The sequence below is a fragment of the Carlito syrichta genome, unplaced genomic scaffold, assembly GCF_000164805.1.
Source record: "Carlito syrichta isolate Samal-C Ts95f unplaced genomic scaffold, Tarsius_syrichta-2.0.1 Scaffold273106, whole genome shotgun sequence".
NCBI lineage: Eukaryota > Metazoa > Chordata > Mammalia > Primates > Tarsiidae > Carlito > Carlito syrichta.
Window position 1 is genome coordinate 196,381 of NW_007217202.1, and position 14,049 is coordinate 210,429.

Sequence of the window (14,049 nt, forward strand, 5' to 3'; positions counted from 1 at the left end):
AAGTTGAAAGAGGCCGAAAGCTAGACCTCTTGTACCAAGTTATGAACGCAAAGAAAAAGTTTTTGGAGGAAATTAAATGTGCTACTCCAGTGAACACAGAATGATAACAAAGTGAAAAAGGCTTAGCTGCTGAAATGAAGAATATTTTGGTGGCCTGGAAGAAAAACTAGCCACAACATTCTTTTAAGGCAAATCTCCTAACCCAGAGCAAGGCCCTAACTTTCTTCAGTTCTGTGAAGGCTAAGAGAGGGGAGGAAGCCAAAGAAGTTGGAAGCTGGCGAAGCTGACTCAAGAGGTCGAAGGAAAGAAGGTATCTTCATAATGTAAAAGTGCAAGGCGAAGCACCAAGTGCTGATGTAGAAACCTCAATAAGTTACTCAAAAGAGCGAGCTAAAATCATTTTTAAAACAATGCTACATCTACTCTTCTTATGCTCTAACAATGAAACAAAGACTGGATGACAGCATATCCATTTACAGCATAGTTTATTCAATATATTAAGCCTGCTGTTGAGACTCACAGCTCAGAAAACAAGATTTCTTTCAAAATTCTACTGCTCACTGACAATAAACCTGGTTACCCAAGAGCTCTGATGGAGATACACAAGGTGATTAATGTTGTTTTCAAGCCTGCTGACATAATATCCATTCTGCAGCCCATGAATCAAGGAGTATTTTTTACTTTCAAGTCTTACTACTTAAGAAATACATTTTAAAAGGTTACAGCTGTCATAAATAGGGCTTTTTCTGAGAGATCTGGTCAAAGCACATTAAAAACCTTCAGGAAAGGAGTCATCATTCAAGATGCCATTAAGAATATTTGTGATTGATGGAAGGAGGTCAAAACATCAACATTAACAGGAGTCTGGAAGAAGCTGATTCCAGCCCTCATGGATACTTCTGAGGGTTCAAGACTTTGGTGGAAGGAGTCCCCACAGATGTAGTGGAAATAGCAAGAGAACTAGAATTAGAAGTGATGTGAGTGAACTGCTGTAATCTCATGATAAAACTTGAATAGATAAAGAGCTGCTTCTTATGATGAGCAAAGAAAGCGGTTATTTGAGGCTGGGTGCAGTGGCTCACACCTGTAATCCCAGGAGTTCAAGACCAGCCTAGGCAACATAATGAGACCTCATCGCCATACAAAATAAAAAAAATTAGCCAGGCGTGGTGTGGATGCCTGTAGTTCCAGCTATTTGGTTTTTTTTGTTTTTTGTTTTGAGTTGGAGTCTCACTCTGTCGCCCAGACTGGAGTGCAGTGGCCGCTCCCGGCCACCGCAGCCTCGACCTGCTGGGCTCTGGAGATCCTTCCGCCTCAGCCTTCCAAGTAGCGGGAACTACAGGAGCGTGCTACCACGCCCGGCTAATTTTTTGATTTATTGTAGAGATGAGGTCTCACCAAGTTGCCCAGGCGGGTCTTGAACCCACGGGCTCGGGCAATCCACTCACCTCAGCCTCCCAAAGAGTGGGATTACAGGCTGAGCCACTAAGCCCGGCCAGTCCCAGCTGTTTGGAAGCTAAAGCGGAAGGATCACCTGAGTCCAGAAACTCAGGCTGTGTTGAGCCATGATGCCACTGTACTTCAGTCTGGGTGACGGAATGAGACCTTGACTTAAAAAAAAAAAGTTCTTTTGTGATGAAATCTACCCCTAGTGAAAATGCCATGGCACTGTTGAAATGACAACAAAAGATTTAGAATATTATATAAACTTAGTTGATAAAGTAGCAGCAGGGTATGAATAGACTGACTCAATTTTGAAAAAAGTTCTAGTGTGGGCAAGACGCTATCAAACAGTATTGCATGCTACAATGTTTGACAGAAAGAGAAATTTCTCATAAAAGAAAACAGTCCTATCAATGCAGCAAACATCACTGTCTTATTTTAAGAAACTGCAACAGCAATCCCAACTTTCAGCAACCTCCAATCTGATCAGTCAGCAGCCATGAACTTAGAGGCAAGACCATCTAAAAGATGACAACTTGTTGAAGGCTCAGATGCTTATTAGCATGTTTTTAGCAATAAGCTATTTTAAAATTAAGATATGTACCTTGTACTTTTCAGACTTAATGCACACTTAGACTGTAGAGTAACATAAACATAACTTTTATATGCACTGGAAAACCAAAAAATTCATGAGAGTCTCTTTACTGCACTATTCACTTTATTGATGATCTGGAACCAGATCTGAATATCTCTGAGGTATGCCTATATTTCATTCTATGCAAATTTATCACAAGTAAAGGTTTACGTACCCATCACTCCAGTCAAGATGCAGAACACTGCCACCACCACGAATACCCGCTTGTGGTACCCTTCATTATAACACCCACCTCCCTCACTGCCCTCAGCCCCTCCTACTCCCAGTCTTAGCAACCACTAAATCTGTTCTCAACCTCTACACCTTTGCCATTCAAGAATATTCCATAAATGGAATAATACAGAGTGCAATTTTTGAGATTTTCCCCCACTTAGCACAATTCCCTCACGATTCATCCAGTCTGTTGTAGCAATAGGTTGTTCCATTTTATTAGAGCATAATAAAACACGGTGCGGCTAAATCACAGTCTATTTAACCATGTATTCACTGGAGTACATTTGGGTATTTTCTGACTTCTGGCTATTACAAATAAAGCTGTTACACATCTGTGTAAAGACTGCTGTGTGAACATGAGTTTTCATTTCTGTGGAATAAATCACTGAGAGTGCAACTGCTAGTCATACGGAAGTCACAGGTTTAGGATTTTAAGAAAATGCCAAACTGGTTTTCCAAAACGGCTCTACTATTATACATTCCCACCAGCAATGCATGAGTAACCAAGTGATCTCTGCCTCCTCCTCTGCATCTGGTGCTGTCATTTATTTTTCATTTTAGTCGTCTTGACAGGTATCAGTGATATTTCATTGTGGCTTTAATTTGGGTTTGTCTAACAGCTAATGATGCTAATTATCTTTTCATGGGCTTATCTGCCATCTGTAGATCATCTCTAGTTAATGTCCATATCTTCTGCCCATTTTCTAGTTGGGTTCCTTAGTTTACTATTGAGTTTTGGGAGTTATTTTTGTTAAAGACATTACCTCCTTGGCCGGACATGTAATTAGATTTAAGTTCAATTAATGGACAAGGCTGACCAATTTCAGAACCTTTTAGAGGCAAACTTTCAACTACCCACTGAGGGAAACCCAGAAGGATTCCCAAAGGAACACTACTAAGTGCTGGGATCAAAGTTCTAAAAAGGCCATAGAAAAAATACGCTTTAAAGTAATGGCCTCAGATTTCTTAAAGAACTAGAAATTGGCCTTCCACATGCCCCAGCAATCCTTCAATGGGAATACACCCAGAGGAACTGAAGTCATTCTACAATAAAGATACCTGCACATTGCATGTTTGCTGGAGCTATTCACAGTAGCAAAAACATGGACCCAACCGTGCTGCCCTTCGAAACTGGACTGAATTAAAAAAAAAAAAAAAAAAAGTGGTACATATACCCAATGGAATATTTTGCAGCCCATCAAGAAGGACAAACATATGGACTTTGCAGCAACTTCGATGGATCTAGAGTTTATCATACTCAGTGATCCATAACAGAAACAAAAACAGAGTACCATATGTTCTCACTCATAAGCGAACCTTGAAATTATCATACAACTGTAAGAAAGGGACTGGCAATAGTGGGAAACTGTCAGGGGAGGGGGGCACACCTCATCAACAAGGATACCTGCATAATAAACATTTTTATACCTAACCTTGAATAGTACACCACATCTTTAAAATAAAAAATAAGTGATAGCCTCAGCCTTGCTTGACCACAGGTTTGATCAATAATTAAGCCCAATGATAAAGGGATTGAAAGGTGAAGAATATCTGAAGAAAAACAAATCTTCCCCACACCTCATGTTTCCTTCCAAGCCCAAGAACCACCAACTCGCAACCAGCAACCACACTCCTTACTCGTTCCTCTCTAGGGAAGGAGTGAACTAATCAACTGTTATGCTCAGAGAGAAAAGCCCAGCTTGGCCTGCCGGCACAGCCCTAAGCCATGCGGGCAGTGTATACATTCTGCTCCGCATTTTAAGAAAGCAAACCAGATGCCCCACGTGAGGAAAAATACCGTGGCCCACTGCTATCTGTGCTTGAGGTGCAGTGTTACGAAGCACACTTTTCACACAGATGAAAGACCACATTCTTCACAACTACACCAATGATACAAAGTAACATCCTAATTTCCTGTACTTCTTATGCTCCTTTGTGCTATTTTTCAGTTAGTTCAGAACCGGTGTTGAAAAGATGGGTACTATTTAGTGAACCCCCTTCAACTTTAACATTAGAATTAAAAAGCAGACAAGAATTCATCTAAAAATCTGAGAGTTAATTTATTAAAAACATCTGGGCATATTTACCACAAGATAAAGTTACTGTTCAAATTTATACCTTAGGTATACATTTAATTCTAAATCCTAACACAAATCTGTAAGTACTGTCCAATAAAAAAGCACAATCTATATGAACAGTAGGACTTTAAAATACTTTAATTACATAATTATTATTCTGTTTTGAGCTTAAGAACTAGAAAAGTTTAAATTCAAATTCGCATTTTGCTCCTCATAATCACAACACAGAAGTCCGTATTAATCAGGTTCCCAGAGGACTCACTCACGAGCGTTTCATGACAGGAATCAAGAGGACCTGGACATAAAGTTCCCTCACAGCATGGACCACGGGTATTGATTTTTTTTTAAGTTAATATCTTTTAATTCATACATGCATACTTTTAAACATAAAATGCATCACTTTAATGTGCCCAAAATATTTATATATTTCAAATCAATAATGTATTTTCTTTATGCCTCTAAATAACATGGTGTGAATAATTAGAAAACTCCATTAAAACACCTGAATAATTATAGCTTAATAAAAAGTGTTTTAATATAGTTAAACAGGACACAGCAAGAGTTAAATATGCGACTAGGGAAAGGAGAACTTATTCAGTAAATGATGCTAGGAAAACTGGCTGGTCACATGCAAAAGACTGAAAAAGGACCCCTACCTATCACCATACACAAAAATTTAACTTAAATGGATCAAAGATCTAAACGTAAAACCCTCACACTATAAGAACCTTAGAAAATGCAGGAGACACCCTTATGGAAATTGGAATTGACAATCAATTCCTGATCAAAACCCCAAGTGCCCATGTCATAAGAGAAAAGATAGGTAAGTGGGACCTCATCAAACTGAAAATTTTCTGCAAAGCAAAACAAACCATCAAGGGAGTGGGGAGACAGCCCACAGAATGGGAAAAATTATTTGCCAACTGTATATCTGACAAAGGCCTAACATCCAGGACCTATAAGCAACTCAAACATGCCGAAAGGAAATAAACAAACAGCCACAATAAAAAGTCGGCAAAAGACATGAATAGACATTTCTCAAAAGAAGACAAACGGGCAGCCAACAGACACATGAAAAACTGTTCAGTCTCACTCATCAACAGAGAAATGCAAATCAAAACTACATTGAGATTCTACCTGACCCCAGTAAGAATGGCCATCATTAATAAAACAACAACAGATGCTGACAAGGATATGGAGAAAAAGGAACGCTTCTAACCTGCCGGTGGGAATGCAAACTAGTGCAACCTCTTTGGAAAACAGTGTGGCAATTTCTGAAAGAACTAGAAATTGACCTTCCATATGCCCCAGCAATCCCCCTATTGGAAATATACCTGAAGGAATTCAAATCATTCTACAAAAAATATACCTGCACACACATGCTTATTGTAGCATTATTCACAATGGCAAAACATGAAACCAACTGTGCTGCCCATCAAAACTGGACTGGATAAAAAATATGTGGTACATATACACAAGGGAGTATTATGCAGCCATGAAGAAAGACAAACATATGGACTTCACAGCCACTTGGATGGATTTAGGGTCTATCATACTCAGTGATCTATCACAGACACAAAGAGCAGAGTACCATATGTTCTCACTCATAAATGGACCCTGGACAATTACCATAATACTTTCAGAAAGGGATTGGTAGTAGCGAGATACTACTGGAGTGGGGTGGTGGGGGCATACAACATCACTAAGGGTACCCGATCTCAAACCAGGCCAAGTGGGGACCAAAGGGAGGCCCAAACTTTACCTGTATGATGACCACTGTAGCCTAACCCTGAATTGTACCCCATATCTTTAAAATAAAAAAAATTTTTTTTAAAGATTCAAGTCTCCTATGTGATCAATTCAAACTTATGATTTTCCCTTGTTCATCCTAACACTTCCCATTCTCAAAATTTACATAAATAATTTTAGAAAATAACATATTTAGAAATTTAATTTTTCTACAGAGTCATGAATACCTTCTCACACTAGCTTTTTAGATAGAATTATTTTCAGAGAACTACAGATCTGAAACGGTACTTTGAAGACTATGATGCAAAATGAACACAAACAACTATGCTACATTAAAAGTTCCCAACTCCCCTTACCTGGCTACACCAGCTGACAGTTCAGGGACTACCACCCTTCGACTCCAAGCTACAAGATCCCGCTCTGTGGCTATCTCACTTCTCGGTGCATTGCTGTGCATTTGCCGCACACCTTCAATCTGTCCACTCCGCCTTAGTCCTACATTTGGTGGTGAATGAACCTCTGAGGTAGAACTTATGGAGCCTACGTGAAGAAAATTAGAAGAGTAAGTTCTATTTAGAGACACTTCTCTATTAGGTTCTAACAAAAACAAAAACAAAAAAACCCCACTAACTTCCACGTGAAACTTCATATTGTGCCAAATAATTAAATCACCAAACCAGGAACTAAAACCACAGGGAAAAGCTTAATGAAACAAAACAGGGTTGTTCAGTTTAATGAATCATATGAAGTCAATGAATCATAACTATGAACTGTTAAGCCCCAAGGATGTAAAATCATTATTTCAAAACACCACTAAATATTTTTGCAAAAACTCCATAAGAAGCAAATACAGACAAACCCAAGGGCATTTATGTTTCATAAATTTGCTTTAATTCATATCTCCAAGTTTAATATTACATAATAATAAGGTGATGAGATGTCTGAGAATGTGAGTTTGACTATGTTACATGAATTATTGAAAGAACTGATTTAAAATCTTTTTTCTAATTTCTACATGCTTACTATAGAAAATGTGGAAGAATATATATGAAAAAACTCGCCATCTATAATTTGAAATCTCATATTATGAACCATTTTCTTATTTGTTTTTTTTGAAAGGTAGATTTATTAAAGGAAAGACACACTGTGAAGGGCACAACAGGCAGGGCGAGAGCGAGCATGTCTGCTGCTTACTCTTCAAAATCGTGATCACTTGGACAGCCTAACGGATGGATGACCATAATTTGTTTCATCCCTTAACTACCGTCGTTGTTTCAGGTTATTTCAAATTTTTTAAAGTTTCACTTAAACTAGAATACCCGCTTACCTCTACTTAAACGGCTTGTATTGCTGACACCGGCTTCGCCAGAACGTCTCAAGTCTTGCTCCTGTTGTAGTCTTTGAATCATGCTGTCCAGTGGGCTGATCTCCTGGTTTGCTTGCTGACTCAACACTTGGTTCAGTCCTATGCAACACCACACAAAATATGAAGAATACTTTAGCTGCTATTCAACCATTTTACTCATCAACCTACTTTTTTGGCTTGGGTTAAAAACCTAAAATGATCAACTGTAAACGATGGGATTTAAACAGAAAATATCTACCCATCTTAATTTATTTATGACAATAATGATGAGGATTGCTAACTTTTATTAAGGGTTTACTATGATTTGGGCACCCATAATCTGTACATACTGTTATTAACTCCACTTTACAGCTAATAAAACCAAAATAACTGCTCAAAACCATACATCCAGTAAGTGGCAAAATTTTTTCTACGTAGATCATAGTTTGTCTTTCTTTCCCTCAAAAAATCCTACTGCCTCATTTATTCAACAAATTCTTGAGTGTCTAATATGTATTAGGAACTATGCCAGGTACTGGGGATCCAGTGACGATTAAGGTCATCGAGATTCCTGCCCTTTAGGGAAATAACATCCTGATGAGGTATGTAAACAGTAAACCTGAAGGTCAAGGCAGAGTGTGAAGAATGGTGTTAAAGAAGGTGATGAGAAAGAGAAATGGGGAAAGAGAGATGGGAACTACTTATGGTGAGTCAGAAAAATCAGAGCAACCCTCTTGGAGAAGGCAGCATTTGAGGAAGGCAAGAGGTGCAAAGGCTCTGGAGCAGGGAGGAACTTGCTGTATTTTAACACACCCTATGTTTCCAGCATCAATTCTCACCCACACCAGTCATGTGGAACCATTTGACCCATCTACACTCCTAATAAAATCCCTTCATACTTTGAGACTTTAGAACACAGCATTTCCACTGTAAGGACAAACATGATAACTTTAACCTCTTCTTCAAGCATCAATTAAAATGGTACCTCCATGATATTTCCTCTGTGAAATCTTTCCAAACTGCCCTGAAAGAATTAGCTGCTACTTTCTCTCAGTACCTTAAACAATCTAAACATACCTCAGTAGTCAGACCAATACATAACATGAATGAAGCCTACCAGTAAGTTTTTCAAAAGTATGAAGTGTCTTATTTACTTTAATATCCTCTAAATTTAGCATAACGCTAGGCATTAAAAATGCTCGAGCTTGCTGAATAAACTGAAAAACATGCTTGTTATAAAATATTTTAAGATTGCCATGAGAGTAAAAGAAGCAATTAATATTAGCCATGCAGGATATTTGATCAGGTCAGAATTTTAGAGTGGGCTCACATGAAAAGAGAAGATATCAAGGCTATTCTCAAATGAAGCAGTAGTAAGAAAGGTAAAATAACTTGTTCAAGGTCACCAAGCTAGAAAGCAGTAAAGCAGACAGAGACAACAGTTCAAAATTCCACACATGCTTCTTTCCTGGCCGGCTGCTGGGAAAACATGCCACGTTTGAATACCGATGAGTAATCACAGCTCAAGCTTACCACTGAGGAAGCACACTTAGAGCGTGTTGTGCAGTGTCAATACAGCAAAACTGCATTCAAGCCAATTTATTATTACAACAATCTATTTTTACCTAATTCTAAGAGACTTCCCCAAAAGAATCTTATTTTGGAATTAGATTTACAAATAGAAATACTACAGTTGATGCTAAAGTTTTATCAAAAGCACCTTTCTTTTGTTCTATTTTTGTATTAACTATTTTTATAAACTCAAATAATGACAAACAGATTTTTACTCTGAATTCTGCAAATTAGAACACTGAAAAATTTTGTGACTATGAAGTCATAATTATTGCTATAGGTTATCTTGTGGACACTAATAACTGTTATCTGTTTCATTTTTAAGATCATGCCCACTTTATATGAAAGAAAGAATGGACTGAGAGTCAGAGCTAGGGTTAGAGTCCCTGTGATTCTATTCCATGACACAATCCTCTTATCTTTGTATTCTCTAAGCTTTTAGCATTGCAATATTATAGACACAAAGAGTAAATAAGATACTATTTATGAAAGCCCTTTACAAACTGCTAAGTGGAGAAGAGAAAAGTAGTCATGATAAAGAATTAAACAGCACTGATATTTTTATAAATGAGTATTTTCTTTATTTCCCTGTGCCCGAAATCCCAGCCTATGTATCTATTTTGAGACCTGGGCACAGTATGACTCTTGTCTGTTCCTCTCCAAAAGACTGAAGACATCTCTCTTAATTTCAGTCCTATGACCATTACTTCTCTAATATTAAGACTTCTCTAATTTCTCAAACACCAGAATTCTCAGATTCTTTTACTTCAGGTTGTGTCCAAGTACTGAGACACATTAGTTTCATATACTCCAGATACCCAAGTCTGCTGGACTGTATGTACTACTCTCTACAGGTGGTAGTAGGGACCATTCCTCTGATGTTTCTCTTCACCCTCCCATTCTAAGCGGGCACGTCTAATTACAAGAACAGTCCTTTCTATCCAAAATGTCCATATTAATTGCAATTTAATGCTCAATCTTTTAAAGTAAGACACGGGTTTGCTAATGCAATAAGAGTGATCTTTCTGTGTTTACAGAATCTAAACTCATTTAAAAGTCACTAGTCATAAAATCCATTTAGAAGGTTCTGTTTATTACACTAAAATCTAGAACTTAAAATATTTCAGTAAACCTTTTTTCTGGTCTAAGAATGTAACAGAAGAATTCACAATGACAAAACTGGTTTAACTTTTATAGAACCTCTCCATTATTTCCACTTAATAAATCAGTGCTACATTTCTTATCAAAAGATGGAAGGAAGGAGTCTGTAGACAACACCTCCAATTTAAGGCCCATTCAACTCTTCAATTAATTTGACTTTCACACTCCGGTATACTTCACTGAAACAGTTCTCAATATTTTTTACCCTTCTCTCACTTCTTATAAACCTTTGAAAGTTGATCAGCACTTATGACAATTTTCAATGAGAACAGGCCTATCTACTCTGTCTCGCTCTCATCTATTGTTATTCCCTTTAATAATAGTCATTGCAGCCAGGTTCAGTGGCTCAGCCTATAATTCCAGCGCTTTGGGAGGCCGGGGTGAACGGATAGGCTGAGCCTGCTCATTCGAGACCCGCCCAGGCAACTTGGCCAGACCTCATCTCTACAATAAATCAAAAAGTATACGGGTGTGGTAGCGCGTGCCTGTAGTTCCAGCTACTTGGAAGGCTAAGGCAGAAGGATCGCCAGAGCCCAGCAGGTCAAGGCTGCGGTGCCCGGGAGCGTGCCACTGCACTCCAGTCTGGGCGATGGAGTGAAACTCCAACTCAAAAAAAAAAAAAAGAAAAAAATGTCATTGCAATTTTAAACTATGAATTTGCTTGTACCTGTGTCTAGTAATCTAACCCACTCCATGAGAGCAAGAACATATTCTTAAATTCACTCCTGAATACCCATGGCCTAGCAGGTGTCAGGGACAAAGAGATTCCTAATAAATGTTGCTGAATTGATAATAAACTGGCTTGTCTCATACCAAATATAAAAACTACCTTATTATCCTTCAGAGGTTATAATTAGATCTAAACCAATTATTGCTGTATATCTCCTATGCTCCTTAATTAGCTTATAATTCATAAGTATTATTAAAAACCTTTAGAGAAGTATAAAAGCAATACTCTCTCTTCTCACTTGCTTAAAACAATTATAAATCAAGTGTTCTCAATTTGCCATTTCAAGAGTTCAGTGGGAAAAAGAAAACTTGACCTTCAACGAAAACGAGCACCTACCTGAGGACGTTACTCCCATCTGTGGGATGAGCTGCTCCTCTCTGCAATTTTCACGACCAGGCACCAGTCTCTGATACCTGGACGGATGAGGATTACCGTCAACGTCCACCAAAAAGGGAGGGGGCATAAGGTGAGGAGCTTGCTGAGTCTGTTCATCTAAGACAAAGTTGTTGGCATCGCGGATGAGTGGCCGATAATCACTATGAAAGAACATCTGATCTGCTATCTGCGAAAAGAAAGTACATAAAAGACTGAAAAGTAAAAATGTATCATTGTAGATAAAAGTCTACATTTTTAACCAAAACCAGACATCTTTAATACAAATTATGATATTAAGCAATAATTTTAAAAAATACTATTTTACTGAATTAAGTGCAAACAGATGTTTATAATTTCTCCATTAAATGTTACGGTAGGCAAAGCAGCAACTTTAGATTTTTCCCGAGACAAGGAAAAGATTGTATACACAGTAGTCCTCCCCTGTCTGCAGTTTTACTTTCTACGGTTTCAGTTACTCATGGTCAACTGGGGTCCAAAAAGACTGAATGGAAAATTCCAAGAATAGATAATTCGTAAGTTTTAAACTGTGTGCTGTTCTAAAAATCTCATGCCATCCTACTGGGACACAAATCATCCCGTTGTCCAGTGTATATGCTACCCGCCCATTAACGTCTAGGAAAAAAAACATAGTGTATACATGGTTCAGTACTATCCATCATTTTGGACATCGGCTAGGGTCTTGGAACGTATTCTCTGCAAACAATGGGAAACTACTGAACAAAAAAGCTACCATTAAAAATAAGTTACTAAATATTCAATTTTAAATTAAATGGTAAAATCAAATTCGGGCACTAGTACTCAAATCACTCAATGGTACTTTTACTTTCACAGAATGACCGTGTTTATCTTAAATCTTTAGGTATACAGTAAGCATGATTCATATAATATTAATATCAAAAAATTAACATAAATTTTCTAAAAGTAAGAATTTTATCTAAATTATTTGAGACAATTTAAAAACAAAGTCTAATCACTGAGTACAGCGATTCACACCCATAATCCCAGCTACTTGGTAGGCTGAGGCATGAAGATCCCTTGAGCCCCGGAATCTGAAGCCAACCTGGGCAAGACGACGTCAGTCACCATCAGTACGGAATACATTTTTGAGAGCCATATGAAAGCCACAGATCACTCTAGACATTATCTACATAAATAAAGCATTTTACATATTTCATAGAGCCCCACCAAGAACATCTTCCATCCCTAGCTTAATATAACTCAAGTTAAGAACTCCAATCTAGGTCAGGCTCGGTGGCTCAGCCTGTAATCCCAGCACTTTGGGAGTCCGAGGTGAGTAATTGCCTGAGCCAGAGGGTTCAAGACCAGCCCAGGCAACGTGGCGAGATCGCGCTCTACAATCAATCAAAATTTCATCAGGCATGGCAGCGTGCTCCTGTAGTTCCGGCTACTCAGAAGGCTGAGGCAGAAGGATTGCTGGAGCCCAGCAGGTCGACGCTGGGGTGGCTGTGAGTTGTGCCATGCACCCCAGCCTGGGCGACAGAGACTCCAACTCAAAAAAAAAGAACTCCCATCTAGATCACCCTAGTAAGCTAAGTAGAAGTAAAAAGTTATTTTTTCTGAAATAGCAGACTTTCAAACAAAAAGGTCTAATTATTATGCAACATCTGCTACAGAAAAGAGAGATTTAACAACTGCTGCCTTCACCCTTCTTTCCAAAACATTAGTCTCCAGACTTAACTAAAACACGGCTCTTCCAACTTCATGCTGAATGCAAAAATGCTGATTCTTACCCATTCCCAAAAAGTGCAACCCCTAAACATTCATGGATCAATAATAAATAAGGACATGATGTACAGTCATCATACTCTACCTTGTCATATTTGCTACTGGACCCAAAGCCAAAAATTAAAAGATGTCCATGCGAGTCTGTGCAAGCAAAATGCTGACCATCAGGAGAGCATTTGCAGTCAAACACTGCACCATGCCCTTGGCCTTCAATCTGAAAGATATTTAACCAACAATAAGAAAATTGCCATTACAATATAAAGAACTGGTCATTATTATTACTATAATTTAATGATGAAAGAAGTACACATCCTAATGAAGTGAAAATTAAGTATAACAAGCAAGGTATAGTAATAAAATTTGTGAATATTCAAGGAAAGTGTCAGATTAATAGCCTTGGAAAACAAAGTACTCTATTTATGCACAGACCAGACACAATTCAGGAAATAAAAGAACATCAATCTCCCCCACCCACACAATTCTGCTTCACGTTGTTAATTCAGATTTAAAACGTAATATTCCGTCTATCTCCACTCAATCATGCCCTTTCTGTAAAGGCTGACAACATGTAGTAACTGTAGCACTTTTTTGGGTAACTCTTGGAAGAAGTAGCCAGAGATCACTCTTCACATGACACTAGATTTTATTCCTTTTTGTAATAACTTCCCTGGTGGTCTGACTAATTTTTAAATGGTGAATTTCAAAGGTTAAAGAAAAGGTTTTTTTTACCTGATAACTGTTTTCTGTTTTCCAGTTCCATTAATCCAGAACGAATGGGTTTCTCCCTGCAACCTGTCAATCAAACAGAGGTGGCCAATCACCACTCTGAATTTTTTGCTCTCAGTGCTTCTTCAGACTATGTTCCAGTTGAAAACTTCTTTAGCAGTGTTCTGAAAGAGGTAAAAATTCTACCCTATCTAAAGCACATCTAGGGACTGAATTTCAGAAACAACTAAAATAA

General features: G+C 38.1%; 1 protein-coding gene across 1 annotated transcript in view; it reads right to left on the bottom strand.

Annotated features, from left to right (window-relative positions):
• Positions 1 to 14,049, bottom strand: part of PHIP (pleckstrin homology domain interacting protein) — a 100,159-nt gene that overhangs the window by 48,379 nt on the left and 37,731 nt on the right. Inside the window, exons 10-13 of the mRNA XM_021709676.1 lie at positions 13,174 to 13,302; positions 11,283 to 11,508; positions 7,466 to 7,603; positions 6,495 to 6,678 (exon numbers count right to left, since the gene is read on the bottom strand). Coding sequence (XP_021565351.1) covers positions 6,495 to 6,678; positions 7,466 to 7,603; positions 11,283 to 11,508; positions 13,174 to 13,302 — 677 coding nt within the window. The remainder of the gene's footprint in view (positions 1 to 6,494; positions 6,679 to 7,465; positions 7,604 to 11,282; positions 11,509 to 13,173; positions 13,303 to 14,049) is intronic.